Source organism: Protomyctophum bolini (assembly GCF_963924005.1).
Source record: "Protomyctophum bolini genome assembly, chromosome: 18".
Classification (NCBI taxonomy): Eukaryota; Metazoa; Chordata; class Actinopteri; order Myctophiformes; family Myctophidae; genus Protomyctophum; species Protomyctophum bolini.
Window position 1 is genome coordinate 2,862,541 of NC_137879.1, and position 20,200 is coordinate 2,882,740.

Consider the following 20,200-nt stretch of genomic DNA (forward strand, 5'->3'; position numbering starts at 1 on the left):
AAAATGGGACTCATTACATTGAAAACCTATTTACATAACTGCTATGTGTAGTATGTGTAGGAGAGATGGCAACAGGCAAATGTTGATCAATACAACTCTATTGTTCCTTTTTTGTGACACACTCACCACACACACACACACACACACACACACACACACACACACACACACACACACACACACACACACACACACACACACACACACAGCTGAAGTGTGTACCAGTGTAGATATTTAGCATCCATTACCGGCCTCATGGTATCTGGATCAGTGGGTGATTAGCAGCAGTGTTGGTGTGTCGGCAGGCAGGCAGAGAGTAGATTGGATCTCTGGGTCTCTGTGGAGATGACAGATCAGAGCTTCTGGTGGTGTCAGCTCTTCTGATCCGTGTCAGAGAGACACACACACACACACACACACACGCACACACACGCACACACACACACACACACACACACACACACACACACACACACACCCACACGCACACACACAGCTCTTCTGATCCGTGTCAGAGAGCCACACACACACACACACACACACACACACACACACACATATCAGCGGGCGGGAGATTGTCCTGATAGTATATGCGGCCTAATTGGAGGAGGATTATCCATCATTCAGCTACAGTAATAGGCTCTAGACAGTACAGTATATGGTAAATGGTGCATTTATATAGCGCCTTTATCCGAGGCGCTTTACATAGACTGTGCATTACATTCACCCGGTCCCATTCACACACACACATTCATACACCTTTACATATAATATATTGTGCATTACATTCACCCATTCACACACACATTCATACAACTTTACATATAATATATTGTGCATTACATTCACCCATTCACACACACATTCATACAACTTTACATAGAATATATTGTGCATTACATTCACCCATTCACACACACACACACACACACACACACACACACACACACACACACACACACACACACACACACATTCATAAACCTTTACATAGATTGTGCATTACATTCTGGTACAAACAGAGTCAGTATTAATGATACTAATGAAGGCTCTGTTCCATTCTGGTCAAACAGAAATGGAATACTTATGGGGGCGTAAAAGGAATGTAGACAATACGGGAAAGAAAAAGAAAAGGACAAAAAGTAAAAGAAAAAGGCTGCATTTTTCATATATTACAACAAACATTCAATTAAATTCTATTGCAATATCGCTAGGCTGAGAGAAGAGATTCCACTTTTCCCACTTTTTATAGAATTTATCCTCTTGTAGTCTCAGTATGAATGTTAGTTTTTCCATAGAATACAGTTCCTCAGTAATGTCCATCCATTGATCTTTCGTTGGTGGGTCCTGTTGGTACCAGCGTCGTGTGATTGCTTTTTTACTTGATGCTAAGAGGATCTTGATTAAATATTTATCATGTGTTAGAACTGGAATGTAACTTTAAGGCAAATGTAGAACCACTGATTCTAAACACTCTCTCTCTCTCTCTCTCTCTCTCTCTCTCTCTCTCTCTCTCTCTCTCTCTCTCTCTCTCTCTCTCTCTCTCTCTCTCTCTCTCATATATGCAGACTGAGGCCAGCTGGATGTTCAGAAGAGCAGAGGAGGAACTAAAAGAAGACTTCTCCCCACTGGGACGTCACAGAGCCGAGGTCCAAACAGCTCACGGTGGATTACCTTTTGTAGCGCGAGCAAAGTGTCGTGACCTCCGCAAGGCAGCACCTCTGACCTCTGACCCCCCACAAGGCAGCACCTCTGACCTCTGACCCCCGCAAGGCAGCACCTCTGACTCCCGCAAGGCAGCACCTCTGACCCCCCACAAGGCAGCACCTCTGACCTCTGACCCCCCCACAAGGCAGCACCTCTGCCGTTCCTCTGACATCTTGCCCCCGGTGGGCTTTTTGGAGCGAGCTTGGTGGGCGGTCGTCGGTTGTGCCGTCAAAAGTGCTGCTTCATAGACATTGGTCGGTTGTTCCAGACACGTGGTATATATAGACGCGTCTGTCCCATTGGCTATAGTGCCCATCGCTGCCCCGCCCCCCGGGGCGATAGTTCGCCAATCCTGTGAACCCGACGATGACAACAACAACAACGGCGCCATTCTTCACGCTCTAGTGAGCGTATTCAACTTGGGTGGGCGTGTCTAACAGAGGTACCCACCAGTACTGATAGATGTCATTTTGAGATTGAGGAACAAACGAGTAGGATCCCACTGTATAGCGGGGGATGGAGGAGGGGGGGGACCTTCTTTTGAGGTTTTCCCCGTTATAATGGGAGTGGGTGGAAGTTGACGCTCGGACGGACGTGAGGCGAGGAGAGACTCTCACTGTGTTGTGATGGCGGCGGTGTGAGGTCAGGTGACCTCAGGATGACGGAGACGGAGAGGAGAGAGAGACGGACACATCGGCGTCCAATGGCGTCGCCGCTGCTGCTGCTGCTCCTGGCCGGCCTATCGGAGCTGAGGGGCGGGGCCTCGTTCCCTTTCAGTCCCTCCATGGACGCGGACGTCACGCCCAGAACGACCGTCCTGCTGAAAGGTACGTGCCACACACACACACACACACACACACACACACACACACACACACACACACACACACACACACACACACAGACACACACACACACACACACACACACACACACACACACACACAGATCTTTACCTTATTGGCCTTTACCTAATACCTACTGAAATGAGAGCATGTGTGCATGTGGATTCTCTCTCTCTCTCTCCTCTCTCATCGCACGCGCGCACACACACACACACACACACACACACACACACACACACACACACACACACACACACACACACACACACACACACACACACACCTTTACCTTATTGGCCTTATACCTATAATGAAATGAGAGCATGTGTTCATGTGGATTCTCTGTCTCTCTCTCTCTCCTCTCTTATCGCACGCACGCACGCACGCACACACACACACACGCACACACATCTTTACCTTATTGGCCTTACCTACTAAAATGAGAGCATGTGTGCATCTCTCTCTCCTCTCTCAGTACACTAGAACACGTACACTATACAGCGACCTTATTCAGCACTAGTGCTGGCGCTCCCCCGCCCTCCCCCTCCCCCTCCCCCTCCTCCTCCTCCTCCTCCTCCTCCTCCTCCCCCCCTCCCTCCCTCCTGTGAAACGAGTGACACAGTTTTTAATATTCCCTTATTTTCGGAGCTGGCCCTGAAGACTGTGTTTTAGTTCCTGGGGTGTCATTAATCTGCTCCCTCTCCAGTCCTGTCCTAGATCAGCTCTGAGCTCCGCTCAGCTCCGCTGCAGCAAACCTCATATGTCCACATTACTGTTAACCCATTCTGACCTGAGATCAGATTCATACGAGGTTTCCACTAGACACACACTAGTGGTCTGATTAACCCCATTCTGACCTGAGATCAGATTCATACGAGGTTTCCACTGGACACACACTAGTGGTCTGATTAACCCATTCTGACCTGAGATCAGATTCATACGAGGTTTCCACTAGACACACACTAGTGGTCTGATTAACCCCATTCTGACCTGAGATCAGATTCATACGAGGTTTCCACTAGACACAAACTAGTGGTCTGATTAACCCATTCTGACCTGAGATCAGATTCATACGAGGTTTCCACTAGACACACACTAGTGGTCTGATTAACCCCATTCTGACCTGAGATCAGATTCATACGAGGTTTCCACTAGACACAAACTAGTGGTCTGATTAACCCATTCTGACCTGAGATCAGATTCATACGAGGTTTCCACTAGACACACACTAGTGGTCTGATTAACCCCATTCTGACCTGAGATCAGATTCATACGAGGTTTCCACTAGACACACACTAGTGGTCTGATTAACCCCATTCTGACCTGAGATCAGATTCATACGAGGTTTCCACTAGACACACACTATAGTGGTCTGATTAACCCATTCTGACCTGAGATCAGATTCATACGAGGTTTCCACTAGACACACACTAGTGGTCTGATTAACCCCATTCTGACCTGAGATCAGATTCATACGAGGTTTCCACTAGACACACACTAGTGGTCTGATTAACCCCATTCTGACCTGAGATCAGATTCATACGAGGTTTCCACTAGACACACACTAGTGGTCTGATTAACCCCATTCTGACCTGAGATCAGATTCATACGAGGTTTCCACTAGACACACACTAGTGGTCTGATTAACCCCATTCTGACCTGAGATCAGATTCATACGAGGTTTCCACTAGACACACACTAGTGGTCTGATTAACCCATTTTGACCTGAGATCAGATTCATACGAGGTTTCCACTATAGACACACACTGGTCTGATTAACCCATTCTGACCTGAGATCAGATTCTAAAAAAATGTCAGTCGTTCTTCGATTTAAAAAAAAATAGCAGACCTACAAGCTCGTAGCGCGCCACTCGGTGGCGCGCTACGAGCTTGTAGGTCTGCTATTTTTCAATAGCTAAAGCATAAAATGATGCTAACACCAAAATGGGTTAAAGGCCTATTCATAGTCTGGATTTTTCGGTGGTGAGGTGACCACCTGCGACCACCGCGAAATAACGTTGAGCGGTGGTGAGTTAAAAACAGAGAGAAAAGGGATGCAATATTGTACTTTTTGCTCCACTACATTTATTTGAAAACTTGTAGTTGGCTAGATATTATTACAGATATTATTACAAAGCATACATTGCCCACTTCAGCCCATACACATTTCTGCATGGCCACTTGGGGTATCGCCGATCTACAAGCCCACAAGGCGTTGAGATGCGACACATTGTAGGACTTGTAGATCTTGCTATTTTCAAAAGATCTTTTTTAATACATTTTTTACAATGGCACATTCTTTGCAACATGAATACTTTTACTTTTAGTATACTTTAAGTATATATTTTGATGCCGATACTTTTACCCAAGTACATTTTTAATTAGGGACTTCTACTTGTAACAGAGTACATCTACAGTGCATTGCAGTATTTGTATTCATTCAAGTATACTTTTTCCACCACTGATAATAGCAGTGTACCTGGTGTGACACACACACGCACACACACACACACACGCACACACACACACACACACACACACACACACACACACACACACACACACACACACACACACACACCACTGATGATAGCAGTGTACCTGATGTGACAAATCCTGCTGAACAAGTGTGTTTGGACAAAGCCTGCTTATTTACACACACACACCAACATCTCTGCCCACCCCTCTCTCTCTCTCTCTCTCTCTCTCTCTCTCTCTCTCCATCAATGCGGCAGAAAGAGAGAGAGAGAGAGAGAGAGAGAGAGACTATAGCTCTGCAGCAGTGGAAGGGGAACTCCATAAAGGGCCTTTCAAAAGTGAAGTGATATAACGTGCCTGTAGTTCATTTTTAACGAGACCTGCGTTTTTGCGCGGAGCAGTCACGGTGCGACAGCAACGCAAGCGTATTTACATGAGCGAGGAGGAGGAGACCTGTGGTTGATCCAGACCTGGAGGAGACCTGTGGTTGATCCAGACCTGTGGTTGATCCAGACCTGTGGTTGATCCAGACCTGTGGTTGATCCAGACCTGTGGTTGATCCAGACCTGTGGTTGATCCAGACCTGTGGTTGATCCAGACCTGTGGTTGATCCAGACCTGTGGTTGATCCAGACCTGTGGTTGATCCAGACCTGTGGTTGGTCCAGACCTGTGGTTGATCCAGACCTGTGGTTGATCCAGACCTGTGGTTGATCCAGACCTGTGGTTGATCCAGACCTGTGGTTGATCCAGACCTCGCTGCCTGTTTGGAAGACCCCATTAAGCCCCAGCGGGGCTCCAGGGAGAACATCCCCAGAATCAACATTGCAACTGCAGATCGATTGGGTCTGAACAGATGTATTGAGTTCTGTTCAGAGGTAAACAGCCATCACTGATGTTTTCCTTCTGCACTGTCTGCCATACCTCCTCCTCTCCACTTCTTGTGTTCCATAAAAAACATCCAGGCCAAGCCAATAGCAAATTACTGTAGCCTCCTACTGTACGTCACGTGGCTTCTTTGTGTGACATCACGTGGGTCACACGAGTGTGATTTGTATTAGCGTGGTTGCTGAAGGAAAAAAACAGACTGTCGTTATTGGTCTTTCTGTTTCTCCCAGAGTTAGTGTCGAAGTGTCCTTGAGCAAGACTCTGAACGCCCGATTGCTCCTGATGTGCTGGTCGGTGCCTTGCATTGTTTCCGCCGCCATCGGTGTGTGAATGTGTGTGTGTCTACGTAAAGCACCTTTTGATAAAGGCACTATATAACGATCTCACGCCCTACCTAATTGAAGACACTTTTTTTACAATTGCAATTTACAATGTAGGCATTTAGCAGACGCTCTTAATCCAGAGGGATTTACAGTAAACTGGAACGACACATGTAATACATCAAATACATAAGCAAGCTCATAATGATTGGACAATATGTGGTGACGTTACAATACGTGGAATGTGTGTCCTCATGATTGGACAATATACGGTGACATCATGGCTACATGCTAATAAAGGCAACCACACTCGCGATACCCTATAGGATTGAATATCGCGTGCTTGGAAATCTGTTATTTCCCGACTCCTCTTCACCGTCTCACTCGGCATATACGGTATAATTATGTCTCTTGCGGACGCGGCGGACGCATCGTCGGACGCGCTGCCGCCGCCGCCGTCGTGGCCCGAGGACGCCACCCTGTACCAGCCCGAGCGCATGCTGCTGTCCGACTGCGCGCAGTCGCTGGCCGTGCAGGCCTACCTGCGCATGTGCGCGCTCCCCGTGCGCGTGTGCTACCGGGCCAACGCCGAGCACATGTCGCCGTCCGGCCGCGTTCCCCTCGTCCGCGCCCCCGCCCCCCCGCCGGCGGGACGACGACGGCCGGCGGTCGAGCAGCGGAACACCGCGGAGGAGGAGGAGGAGGAGGAGGAGGAGGAGGAGGAGGAGGAGGAGGAGGGCGTTCCCCTCGACGGGCTGGCGTCCGGCCTGGAGGAGACGGTCCGCCTCGTGGCCCACCACGCCACCGGGGGGCGCTCCGCTCTCTCCGACGGCCTGGAGGAGGTCCAGCGGGCCGAGATGAAGGCGTACGCGGCGCTGGTGGAGAGCCGCCTGGGCCGGGCCGAGCTCTACGCGCTGTGGTGCTGCGACGGGACCGCCCGGCGCACGTACGCCGGCGCCTACCCGTGGCCGCTGGGCGCCGCGCTGGCCCACTGGAAGCGGCGGGAGGTCCGCGCCCGGCTGAGGCTGCTGGGCTGGGCCGACCGGAGCCCGGCGGAGGTCGGCGAGGAGGCGGAGCGGTGCTGCCGCGCCCTCTCGCGGCGCCTGGGCGCCCGGCGCTACTTCTTCCACGAGCCGCCGCGGCCCACGGAGCTGGACGCCCTGGTGTTCGGACACCTGTTCAGCATCCTGACCACGGCGCTGCCGCCCGGCGCCCCCCCGCTGGCCCGGGCCGTCAGGAGCCACGGCAACCTGGTGGCGTTCTGCGAGCGCGTCGACCAGGACTACTTCAAGTAGGACTTAGGAGGACCCGCTGTGGTTCTGCGAGCGCGTCGACCAGGACTACTTCAAGTAGGACTTAGGAGGACCCGCTGTGGTTCTGTGAACGTCGACCAGGACTACTTCAAGTAGGACTTATAGGAGGATCCGCTGTGGTTCTGTGAGCGTCGACCAGGACTACTTCAAGTAGGACTTAGGAGGACCCGCTGTGGTTCTGTGAACGTCGACCAGGACTACTTCAAGTAGGACTTATAGGAGGATCCGCTGTGGTTCTGTGAGCGTCGACCAGGACTACTTCAAGTAGGACTCGGATCCGCTGTGGTTCTGTGAACGTCGACCAGGACTACTTCAAGTAGGACTTAGGAGGACCCGCTGTGGTTCTGTGAGCGTGCATTTATATACTGGGCTTTTATCCACAACCCTTTACATAGATTGTGCATAATGTGCATTACGTTCACGCATTCATGCACCGTGCACCAAGGTACCGACCTGCACATCGGGGTCGTCTTTGCTCAAGGACACTTGGACACTAACTCTGGGGGAGCCCACAGGGATCTAACTCTGGGGGAGCCCACAGGGATCTAACTCATGGGGAACCTTGGGGCTGCTCTGCCGGGCACTCTACTACCCCTGAGCCACTCCCGTCCCCAGACTGGAGGCGTTGGAGCACCTGGACTACTTCAAGTAGGCTCCTCCTGAATGTTGTTGTGTACCTTCTCCGCTGGCAGCTTCAACGTCAATAATGTATTGTCACCTCAACGGATTTAAAACAAGAACAAGGCTTTTTGGGGCGTATAGGGCTTAGAGGCCAGCTGATCATGACCGTCTCGCCACTGCATCGCCACCAGTCCTCTGTGGTGTTTGTTGACAGCTGGCTTTTCAAGCCACCCTGAATGCAAAGCCGTCCCACACATCGTTGCTGTCGGGCAGAAACCTCTTATCTCCATATTTCAACCTTTTGAGGGTATTGTCAGGGGGCGATAGCTCCTCCAGAGGGCGCTAGCCCCTCCGATGTCTGGGTTTCGGAAATGATGTCGTACTAGAGAGAGGTGCCTGTTGGAAATGCATCACCCCACTATACGTCTGTGTCCCTTTTATGCCCATATATGGAGCTTTTTTGTCAGGCATGCCCAAATATGGAGTCAATGCAGATGTTAGAAGAACATTGTGATGTCGGAACAGGCCAGCTTTATGTATGGAGGTCTAGGGGTGATCGTTTGGCTAAAACTGTTACTTTTCAGGGTTCGAATTCAAAGGTAGCAGATCTACAAGACTGTCGGTATGGAACGATGGAATCCATTTTGTGCACCGAGTGCCGCGCTATGAGCTAGTAGATGTTTATTTTTATTTTTTTATAAATCTTTCAGAGCAAATGTTTTGTAACTCAAATCTTTGCTTCTGGGGGCGGGGGGGGGGGTCCCTGGAACAACATATTTTGAGATTGGGGTCCTGGGCCAATTACATATAATTCTCGGGGTCCTTGACATGAAAATGTTTGTGAACGACTGACATAGAAACATGGTCTCTAAACTGCCTCCCCCTGGCCAGCCGGGGCGCCTGATGGAGGGGAAAGGAACTGGTTGGAATAACGTGTTCCTTCCACACGCTACGTCCAACCAGGGAAACTCCCCCCTGTCAGGTGTAAAGGAGCAACTTGGACACTCAGGCATGAAGGGAGCATGAGTTAAGTCCGTTGCTCTCCCCAGGTTGGCGGAGGGTGTGTAGAGCCCAGGATCACAGTAGATGATTGACACAGGGGTGAAAAATTGATTACAAAATCGTGGGATAAAATATATATATATAAAAAAAAAAGAAACATGGGTTTTTTCATAAAACTGTTAGGATTTTAGAATCTCATTTGTAGAATCGTCCTCAGAGGAAATACATTTCCAGAAAAATGTAAAAGAAAAATAAGAATATAAACTGTTAAAACATTCTGTGGACACCTAAGCAGCTAGATAGATAGAATACTTTATTGGCAGTTTAAGAAAATTACAGAAAATGACATCATTTTAAAAAAACGCCAAATGGACTTAGACACAAAAAAGCCTTCGCTTGTTTCCATTGTGGTCCACTTTGTAACATGAAACTATACACATACATACTGTACAGACAAAACAACCATGGAACATATAATAAATAATCCTTATATATAAGGCTGGGAGCTATATACATAGGACAAGGTTAGAAGGTTAGAAGAAGAACACGGGGCAGCTTAAAAGTTCGACTTGACAAATGCCTTGCTAAAGAGGAACCTTCCTCTTTAGCAAGGCATTTGTCAAGTCGAACTTTTTAAAAGCATCCATGGACTGTGGTGCTCTCAGGTGGTCGGGGGGAGGGCGTTCCACAGCTGAGGAGCAGCTCCCAAGGTCCCCAGATATTATTTGTTATTGGCCGCCGACCCCCATCTGAAAATGTGTCGTTCCAGCAGGGACGGGACACCCCAGAATGCAAAGACTTGAGTTAAAAGCTTTCGCTGTGGAAGAATGTATATATTCAAAGATTTGCACACGTTTTCATGATTTATTTTCTCCAAAAATAGCTAAAGTTTAAAATAATGGTTAAAGTTGGTTAAGGTGACACGATGGTGTTCCAGGTCTTAACGAGTTGATTGAACATTTTATTCAGTTTGTAGAATTGGGTAAATTTCTAATTAACCTGCTATACGAACAGCAGCACTGTGTATAACTTTCCTCACTCTCCTGAGTCCTCTACCCTGGATTTGAACCTGGTTTGCTGAACTATTATTTTTTTATTTTAATTTTTTTATACCATTGAGCTAATTGAGCCGGCCTGCTTTGCTCAGAGGAAATAATTGACCGTCGGGTCAAAGTTCGTGTCGGATCCTGCAGTGTCCAAATTGAGACATGACCTTTGACACGTCTGTGTACCGTCTGTACGTCTTGTAATCCACGTAACTCGAGAACCGTTCGCTCCACCGACTTCAAATTCGACACACGCGTTCCACACCCCCACAGGGGGTGCAGGGCCCGGTGTCGAGTCGGTCGGGCCCACGGTTTGTCCAGAACCGCCCCAAACAACTGCCCTCTTCTGAGAGGCTTAATGTGATCACATGGTGGTTCCTTCTGAGAGGCTAAATGTGATCACATGGTGGTTCCTTCTGAGAGGCTAAATGTGATCACATGGTGGTTCCTTCTGAGAGGCTTAATGTGATCACATGGTGGTTCCTTCTGAGAGGCTATAAATGTGATCACATGGTGGTTCCTTCTGAGAGGCTTAATGTGATCACATGGTGGTTCCTTCTGAGAGGCTAAATGTGATCACATGGTGGTTCCTTCTGAGAGGCTTAATGTGATCACATGGTGGTTCCTTCTGAGAGGCTTAATGTGATCACATGGTGGTTCCTTCTGAGAGGCTAAATGTGATCACATGGTGGTTCCTTCTGAGAGGCTTAATGTGATCACATGGTGGTTCCTTCTGAGAGGCTAAATGTGATCACATGGTGGTTCCGTGGCTCATGAAATGCTGAAAAAAAATATAGCAATACTAATCACAATACAGTATACACTATTGTACACTTGTCTGTCTGTCTGTCTGTCTGTCTGTCTGTCTGTCTGTCGTCACAGATGAGATTCTGTCCTCAGACCTATAAGAGCAGATCCATGTTATGTTCGTCCTTGGCCTACATTCACACTGCCACTGTGTGTGTGTGTGTGTGTGTGTGTGTGTGTGTGTGTGTGTGGTGCTCCTGTGTTAAGCCATTGACTAGTAGTGTTTTATTATACACATATAGTTTCCTTTGATAGATATTCCACTGTTAGGTTCTTAGGCTTTACGTAAGTATGATTCATGATGACTATTTTTTATGTATTTGATGTATTTCCATGTTTTTGTTCTTGCTTACTGTAAATCCCTCTGGATTAAGTCTGATAAATGCTTACACTGTGCATTGACTGACCGTGCGTGTGGCCAGTCATGCAGTGCATGCAGTATTTCGGGCCTGTCACAAGTATCACATAATCGCCTGATCACAGTCATTTGAGATAATGGCAATTATCTTTGGCTTAATCGTTACAACAACGTCTGTGTTGAAAATGTGGATGAAAATTGTGGAAATGGCCGATCTACAAGCTCAAAACGTGTCACGAGGTGTGTGTGTGTTGTGAGTGTTTTGAGCTTGTAGATCGGCTATTTATATAAAGTGTAACGTATTATAAATACCTTCCCCGTGCACCTTTTTGTTTTACGACGCTTAACCCATTCTGACCTGAGATCAGATTCATATGAGGTTTCCACTGGACACACACTGGTCTGATCAACCCATTCTGACCTGAGATCAGATTCTAAAAATGTCAGTCGTTCTTCGATTTTTCAAAAATAGCAGACCTACAAGCTCGTAGCGCGCCACTCGGTGGCGCGCTATGAGCTTGTAGATCTGCTATTTTTCAATAGCTAAAGCACGACATGATGCTAACACCAAAACGGGTTCCCGTTCAGACACCCAGAAATGTATTTTATTTTTAAATCCATTCCATGGTGTCCAATGACAGAAACGCAATTAAATCATTGATTGCATTAATAATTTGTGCGACAATTAATCAACTTGAATGTTGTAACCGTGACAACCATAGCAGCACCCTGGAGAGGCAGACTGACTGACTGACTGTGGCAGAGAGTAGAGAGTATGAAATCTGAGTTAAATTCGGGTATAACCCATTTTGGAATACAGATCGATGCAATGTGAATACAGCATTGAATACAGTTGAATGAAGTGTACTCGGGTGCAGAAGATAATCAAGGCCAGTGTGAATCATGGCCAGCGAGAACCAGACAAACGTATTCAGGAGCAGTTTGAATCAAACAGACTTGCAGTGTGATTCTGCCCTAAATGTACTATTCGTAGCAAAAGAGACACTGTGTTATTGTACTTTTTGTATTATAGGAGACACCATATCATTGTCCTAGTCATATTAAAAGAGACACCATATAATTGTCCTAGTCGTAGTAAAGGAGACACCATATCATTGTCCTAGTCGTAGTAAAGGAGACACCATATCATTGTCCTAGTCGTTGTAAAGGAGACACCATATCATTGTCCTAGTCGTAGTAAAGGAGACACCATATCATTGTCCTTGTCGTTGTAAAGGAGACACCATATCATTGTCCTAGTTGTATAAAGGAGACACCATATCATTGTCGTAGTAAAGGAGACACCATATCATTGTCCTAGTCGTAGTAAAGGAGACACCATATCATTGTCCTAGTCGTACTAAAGGAGACACCATATCATTGCCCTAGTCGTAGTAAAGGAGACACCATATCATTGTCCTAGTTGTATAAAGGAGACACCATATCATTGTCGTAGTAAAGGAGACACCATAATCATTGTCCTAGTTGTATAAAGGAGACACCATATCATTGTCGTAGTAAAGGAGACACCATATCATTGTCCTAGTCGTAGTAAAGGAGACACCATATAATTGTCCTAGTCGTAGTAAAGGAGACACCATATCATTGTCCTAGTCGTAGTAAAGGAGACACCATATCATTGTCCTAGTCGTAGACGCCATATCATTGTCCTAGTCGTAGTGAAGGAGACCTGCGTTGTCCTCGTCTTATCAATCATTCATCTCTACATCACTTCAGGTCTGCTGGGTGCATGAAGCAGAGGAAGCCAACACACTCCCAGTGGGAGGCACACTGATTTTAGCACGCACACATGCATGCACGCACACCACGCACACACACACCACGCACACATACACACACACACACACACACACGCACGTGATGACAATGGTAAACAGACGGCCGGCAGCTGGTTGTTGACACTCCTCATTGATTTGAAGCCGAACACAAGGTCCTCTCTCTGTGTGTGTGTGTGTGTGTGTGTGTGTGTGTGTGTGTGTGTGTGTGTGTGTGTGTGTGTGTGTGTGTGTGTGTGTGTGTGTGTGTGTGCAGTGTGTGCGTAGCGTGCATGCGTGCGTGCGCGGCCTTGAGATTTTACTGTCCACTTGTTGTCTTTGTGTTTTGGGAGACCTCATGGACCGCTGAGCCACGGCCCAGGACCCCGGCCTCTATATCCTCGTATTACTCTATGGCAGGCGTCCACAAACGTGCCCGTCTCTATAACCCATTCTGACCTGAGATCAGATTCTAACGCACAGAAGAATGGTTGGTTCTTTAACGCATTTTTAACCTGAGATCAGATTCTAAAAAAAAATGTCTTTAATCCTGACAGTTTAAAAACAATAGCAGACCTACAAGCCACCGAGTGGCGCGCTACGAGCTTGTAGATCTGCTATTTTTCAATAGCTAAAGCATGACATACTGCTAACACCAAAAGGGGGTTAAAACAACATGCATGGCTCACAGGAAGGTCGCGTCCACGCCGCGCCCCCCTCCACCCTCGGGGGGGGGGGGGGGGGGGGGGGGTCTGCGTCACGGGTTGTTCCCGCCGGCGGCGATGTCATAATGTCACTGTAGCGGATATTTATAGAAGGCTTACACAACCCAGGGCTTCGTGCTCAGTGGTGGACAGTGTAGCGTTTACTCAGGTTACTGTATACTTGAGTAAGTAGGCCTATATACAGTAGAATGTCTGCATGTACAAGGAAAAGCGCAAACGCGGGAAGCGAACGCAGCTCGTACATATTTGGGTTTTTTTAAGATTTTTTTTTAAGTTATTATTTTTTTAAGTTACGTTTTTAACTTAGCCATAACCATATAAGGAGTCCCCAAAGCAGCTATACGTCCAAATATGGAGTGTGTTGCATCAATCACAAACAGATCACTCAGCTCCATATATGGGCACAAAGGTGGGACACACAGACACACACACACACAGACAGACATGATCTGCTAGGTCTCATAGTAAGTGCTCACTGCGTTCGCAATCACTGCGTTCGCAATTATACCTGTAGGCCTACTATACGATCTTTTATTTAAACCTATTTAGGCCTTAGAGTATATATGAATAGAGCGTCGCAGTCCCTCCCCCTTTCTTTCAGAACAACGAGTGGCCCAGGAAATGAATCGCGATGCATTTTGACCATATAGGCATTTCTTACATTATTAATTTAAATACCTTTTTAAGCGTCGTACGAAGCCAACTCTTGTCGTGACAAATCATGTCAACACACACAATATTTTGGACCAAACGAAGAATTAGAAAAGTAGAAAAAAAAACGGCAGGTTACAACACTTTTGTTTTGTCGTTTTTCTTCTTTGTAATTATTTGTTTGGTCCAAAATATTGTGTGGTGTTGTCATGATTTGTCACGACAAGAGTTGGCTTCGTACGACGCTTAAAAAGGTCTTTAAATTAATAATGTAAGAAATTTGGGAAACGAACGTTTATGGTTTGGGAACCGAACTCATTTCCAGTGGAAACACTCTGAACTGGTTCAATATTTAGCGAGGAAGAAAGAACCGAACCGCGTTCAATCAAACCCCGGTGGAAAAGGGGCCATTGTGAGCTTGTCGATTTGCTATTTCGAAAACATTATTTCATTTCATACCAAGTACATTTTATACCAATACTCCTGCACTTTTACTGAAGTAAAAAAAATATATACAAATAAAATGCCGTACTTTTACTTGTAATAGGGTATTTCTGCATTGCAGTATTGATGGTATACTTTTACTTAGGTAATAAATGTGAGTACTTTTTTCCACCACTATTATGCACGCATGGCCCTGGGATGAGTCATGTTTAATGCACATAATCACCCCCCTCTGATGACACACGTGTGTGTGTGTGTGTGTGTGTGTGTGTGTGTGTGTGTGTGTGTGTGAGTGACTGTGTGTGAGTGACTGTGTGTGTGTGTGTGTGTGTGTGTGTGTGTGTGTGTGTGTGTGGGCGCATGTGTGCGCATGTGTGCGTGTGTGTTTAAGTTGGAGGGACTGGTTGTCACTGCTGCTATAGAGCATCGCAGTCCCGCCCCCTCGAGAGACCCGTAAAATAAATCGCCGTTCATTTTCCCTCATAGGCATTTCTTAAAGTATTTATTTAAAGACGTGACCAAATCATGACAATGAACACAATGTTTTGGGGCCGATCAAATCACTAGAAAGAAGAAAATAAAGGCAGGAGACACAACACTATTTGTTTTGTTTTTCTTCTTATAAATTATTTGATCGGCCCCAAAACATTGTGTTTCATTCTCATGATTTGTCAGAATCCGAGTTGGTCTTTGTCCGCGGCGTAACCGTCTTTAAATAAATACTTTCAGAAATGCCTATGGGGAAAAATGCATTGGGATTCATTTCCTGGGCCACTCGTTGTTCTGAAAGGGGGAGGGACTGCGACGCTCTATGGACGGTAATGATGGGTAAAAAAGAAAGTCCAGAGAGATGTGTGTTTTTATCCGTAAACGAACATCCTACTCCGTCACACAGAGCCATCGGAAGTGCCCGATCTGAATGTATATGAATCCTGAAAAGTAACAGTTTTGGCCTCTTTTTATTATTTTGTATTAATGTAAAACAGGGTGGCTATGTACCTACATACTACACTTTTAACCCTGTTAAGATATTGGGCGCATCTGTGTCACCGTATAGCTTTTAAACACTTTAACCATTTTTTTTTTTTTACTTTTCCTGTAAAATAGCAGATCTACAAGCTCATGCAAATCTTTGAATATCTATATTTTTAAGGGGAACAGGAATAACATAGTTTGAGATTGGGGTTGTCGGCCAAATATATATGGAGCTCCTTGACATGAAAACGTGCGAGAACCACTGATATAGAAACACAAGGTTTTAACCCTGTGAGAACCACTGATATAGAAACACAAGGTTTTAACCCTGTGAGAACCACTGATATAGAAACACGAGGTTTTAACCCTGTGAGAACCACTGATATAGAAACATGAGGTTTTAACCCTGTGAGAACCACTGATATAGAAACATGAGGTTTTAACCCTGTGAGAACCACTGATATAGAAACACAAGGTTTTAACCCTGTGAGAACCACTGATATAGAAACACGAGGTTTTAACCCTGTGAGAACCACTGATATAGAAACACAAGGTTTTAACCCTGTGAGAACCACTGATATAGAAACACGAGGTTTTAACCCTGTGAGAACCACTGATATACGTAGAAACACAAGGTTTTAACCCTGTGAGAACCACTGTTATAGAAACACACGGTTTTTCCAGAAAACACATTTTATTTAAATAGATCTCAGGTCTTATTGGGTTTAAATGTTCTTCCACGTGTGACATTTATAAGGACCGACACATTGAACAGTATAGCCAGGGTTGCTTGAAGGGTGATTCACTGTGTGTGTGTGTGTGTGTGTGTGTGTGTGTGTGTGTGTGTGTGTGTGTGTGTGTGTGTGTGTGTGAGTGTGAGTGTGTGTGTGTGTCAGAATGGGTTAATCAGACCTAGTGTGTGTCCAGTGGAAACCTGGTATGAATCTGATCTCAGGTCAGAATGGGGTTAATCAGACCTAGTGTGTGTCCAGTGGAAACCTGGTATGAATCTGATCTCAGGTCAGAATGGGGTTAATCAGACCTAGTGTGTGTCCAGTGGAAACCTCGTATGAATCTGATCTCAGGTCTCACCCCCATTTGTTTTGGGGGTTCCCCAAATTATATTTATGGAAATTAAGAGTTTACATATACCGTATAGTATCTGGTGGTGCATGCATAAACATTCCGTAATGATTTGATCTGGTTTCAGTCTTAATTTATGATATATTTTCTCCTTATTATATTATTAAGGTTATTTTTGCAGTCAGTTTGTATTGGTGGTGAACCCCAGCTCAGTGGCCTTGTGGTTAGAGTGTCCGCCCTGAGACTGGGAGGTCGGGGGTTCGATACCCGGCCGGGTCATACCAAAGACTGTAAAAATGGGACCCAGTGCCTCCCTGCTTGACACTCAGCATCAAGGGTTGGATTGGGGGTATAAGTCCCTGCGACATACTAGAGTCATGTCCAGGGGGTGTCCTTGTACATCAAGCTGCCTCACGCTACAGAAACAGGAGATAGGCTCCTGGTCTAATGGCTGTGTGTTGACCGTGTCTGACCGAAGTCAAAGTCATTTTTCAAAGTCAGTCTTTTTTTAATTTTCCTCTTTTCTTTTTTGAAAAGCAGGGAATCATATAGCTTCAAATTGACATATTGGTTGTTCAGTTTGACTCACACGTTTTGGAGATATGGCTTATATAGAGTAATGTCTTGCAGAGAAACGGGCTTGAAAGGTTCACTGTGGACTCTAACATTACACCTATAGAGCACCGAAGTCTGACGTCACTTTCAGTAGAGGGCGTCAGTCCCCAGGTTCATGTATTTGTTTAGTTGTATTGAAATCCCCTTTGAGGCGATTTTAGATCGCCTCATATAACAACTGTGTTTGAAAAATAAACATGTCACCCCGGCCGCTTCACTCATATGGATATGAAGAATCAACTGACTGAGAGAAAACGCTAATGTTACTGCTGCTGAATTAGTTACATTTTCGCTAGAAGCAGACTGTATCATATATGAGTGACTGACTGTTGCAAACGATACAGAGACACCTCCCTAACAATAACGCCGAGACAGCTTGTTTATTTTTGGACCACAACGCTTATAGTAAACGATATTAAGATCACCCCATGTTGTTCTCCATAGAGAAATTACTTCCGCGAACCAGGGGAATCGTCGGGATGAGCGAGTTACGCCAGGACTTCGGTGCTCTATAGCTATGCATGTTTAAGCATTTATTTCATATTTACATGACTATTTCAGCTCTTGACATTTATTTCAGACATGCTCTAGTACAGCATGTGAAGAGTCTGGCACTACACCATCTGTCCCAGCAACGTTTGGTTATGTTTTAAGCAGCCAAGGCCTAAAGTTAGGTTTGTTTTTTATTTATTTTTATTTTTTATATATATATATATATATATATATATATATATTTTTTTTTAAATGTATTTCTAATCTGACGTGCACGTGATGTGAACATGCATGCGCCCACTTGTATTTACTCTTTCATTTGTCCCTTATCTCTGGCACCTGCACTGCACTTTCTGTCCAACAGGTGGCATTTTGGATTTAAAAAGATGTATCCGCTGTTGTTCATTCTTTTGTGACCTTGTTGGCAGTGAGCACGCTGTTGGTCGTCATGGCCGCCAGTTCCCACCTGATGTCGTGTGGGAGTTCAGACTGATCCAGATCGTACTGAATAACTGTTAGCTTGGATAACGTCTTCAGGCTTGGACTCAAGTCTAAGATGAAAGTGTCTCTGCATTCGTAACCTCCAAAGAGGATGATGCGTTCTCCCACAATGCAACAGCACATAGCAGATATTGGACCCGGGCCTTTCCCTTTGGGCTCAACCTTCTTCCAGGAGAAGGTCTCTGGACTGAATTTCCACAGATCATTGAAGACTTGAGAGCCGTTCAAGCCACCAAATATGACCAGTTCTCCATTGTAGGTAAAGGCTGAATGACCACGGCGTCCTTCTGGAAGAGGCTGTGCAGAGGGTGTGCTCATCCAGAGGTCGGTCTCTGTGTCAAACACTCTGATGGTGCTGTGGTGCCGACCCCCCCAGCCCCCAAATACAAACATCTTTGTCCCAATGATGGTAGCAGAGTGACTCCATGATGCAGGAGCTGGAGGTCCTCTGGTGTTAATTAAAGACCCGACCATTGTGCTGGTGTCCAACTTGTACATGTCATTAGTACTTCCAGTCAGCTCGGTTTTTCCTCCATAGATAAACATGACCTTCCCCAACACACAGGCTGAGTGGCGCCACCTCGCCTCTGGAACAGCTCCAGAAACCCTGCTGGGTTTCAACCACATGTGGGCGTCCACATCAAATGCATAAATCTCATTGTAGTACTCCCCTCCACATTGGCCTCCCCAGATGTAGACTGTATCTTCTACCAACACAGCTGTGTGGCCGAAGCGCATGGATGGAACCTCAAGGTGACCGTCTCCTCTTCCAGGACTCACTGGAGGTAACTTCTTCCAGCATAAAGACATTGTGTTGAAGACATGGACCTCAATCCCTCCCCAGCTTCCAAAGGAATACAGTTTGTTCCTCACTGCTACAGCAGCAAGACATGGTAGCTCTGGACCTCCTGTTTTGGAAACAGTCCAAGAAAACATTGCCTTGTCTGTCTGTCTGTTCGTCTGTCTGTCCTTCAGCCTGTCTGCATCAGCTTATATATTCTGGTGTGACATCACACACACAACACAAACTGTTGCATGCAACGTCATAGCGACGCCAATTAGTGCAGCCACTCCTGGTCTGCTCCTTTTGACGGAACACTGTTCATTCACACTTACTGGAAATTGTTGATACTAGCCCTTACCCGGGGGGTACTGCGCCCTAATTCACTAATGAATGAATTATTAATCATTAATGTGTCAAATCGGAAAAAGGGCTCCGTTAAGACCTCCATATTCATATGGTCAATGCCTGTGTGAAAAGTGGGAGTGATTGGTGCAGGCAATGATGAGAACGCGGTGTTTCTGACATTCAGACATTCATTCATTCAGACATTGATTGAATTATAGTATGATGATGATGATGATATGAAGCCCCATTTACAGTTTACAGTTTAAGGCCAAGTCACATGGAATCAGATCTTTATACAAATGTGACTCGAACCACATGATTCAAATCTGTTTTCAGGAGATCCCGTCTCAGTCTGAACGCAGTAACCTGATCTAAATTGGATTCAATGTGTTTAGACTAATTTAAACAAATCAGATTCCAATCTGGA

The 20,200-nt window shown here is 46.1% G+C and overlaps 1 protein-coding gene across 1 annotated transcript in view; it reads left to right on the forward strand.

The window, feature by feature from the left end:
- Nucleotides 1-2,410: 2,410 nt before the first annotated feature.
- The window catches only part of sema4gb (sema domain, immunoglobulin domain (Ig), transmembrane domain (TM) and short cytoplasmic domain, (semaphorin) 4Gb), a gene marked incomplete at both ends in the record, with an annotated part of 88,519 nt that continues 70,729 nt past the window's right edge, over nucleotides 2,411-20,200 (forward strand). The window contains 1 exon segment of the mRNA XM_080789290.1: nucleotides 2,411-2,534. Within this exon segment, the coding sequence (XP_080645416.1) occupies nucleotides 2,411-2,534 (124 nt within the window).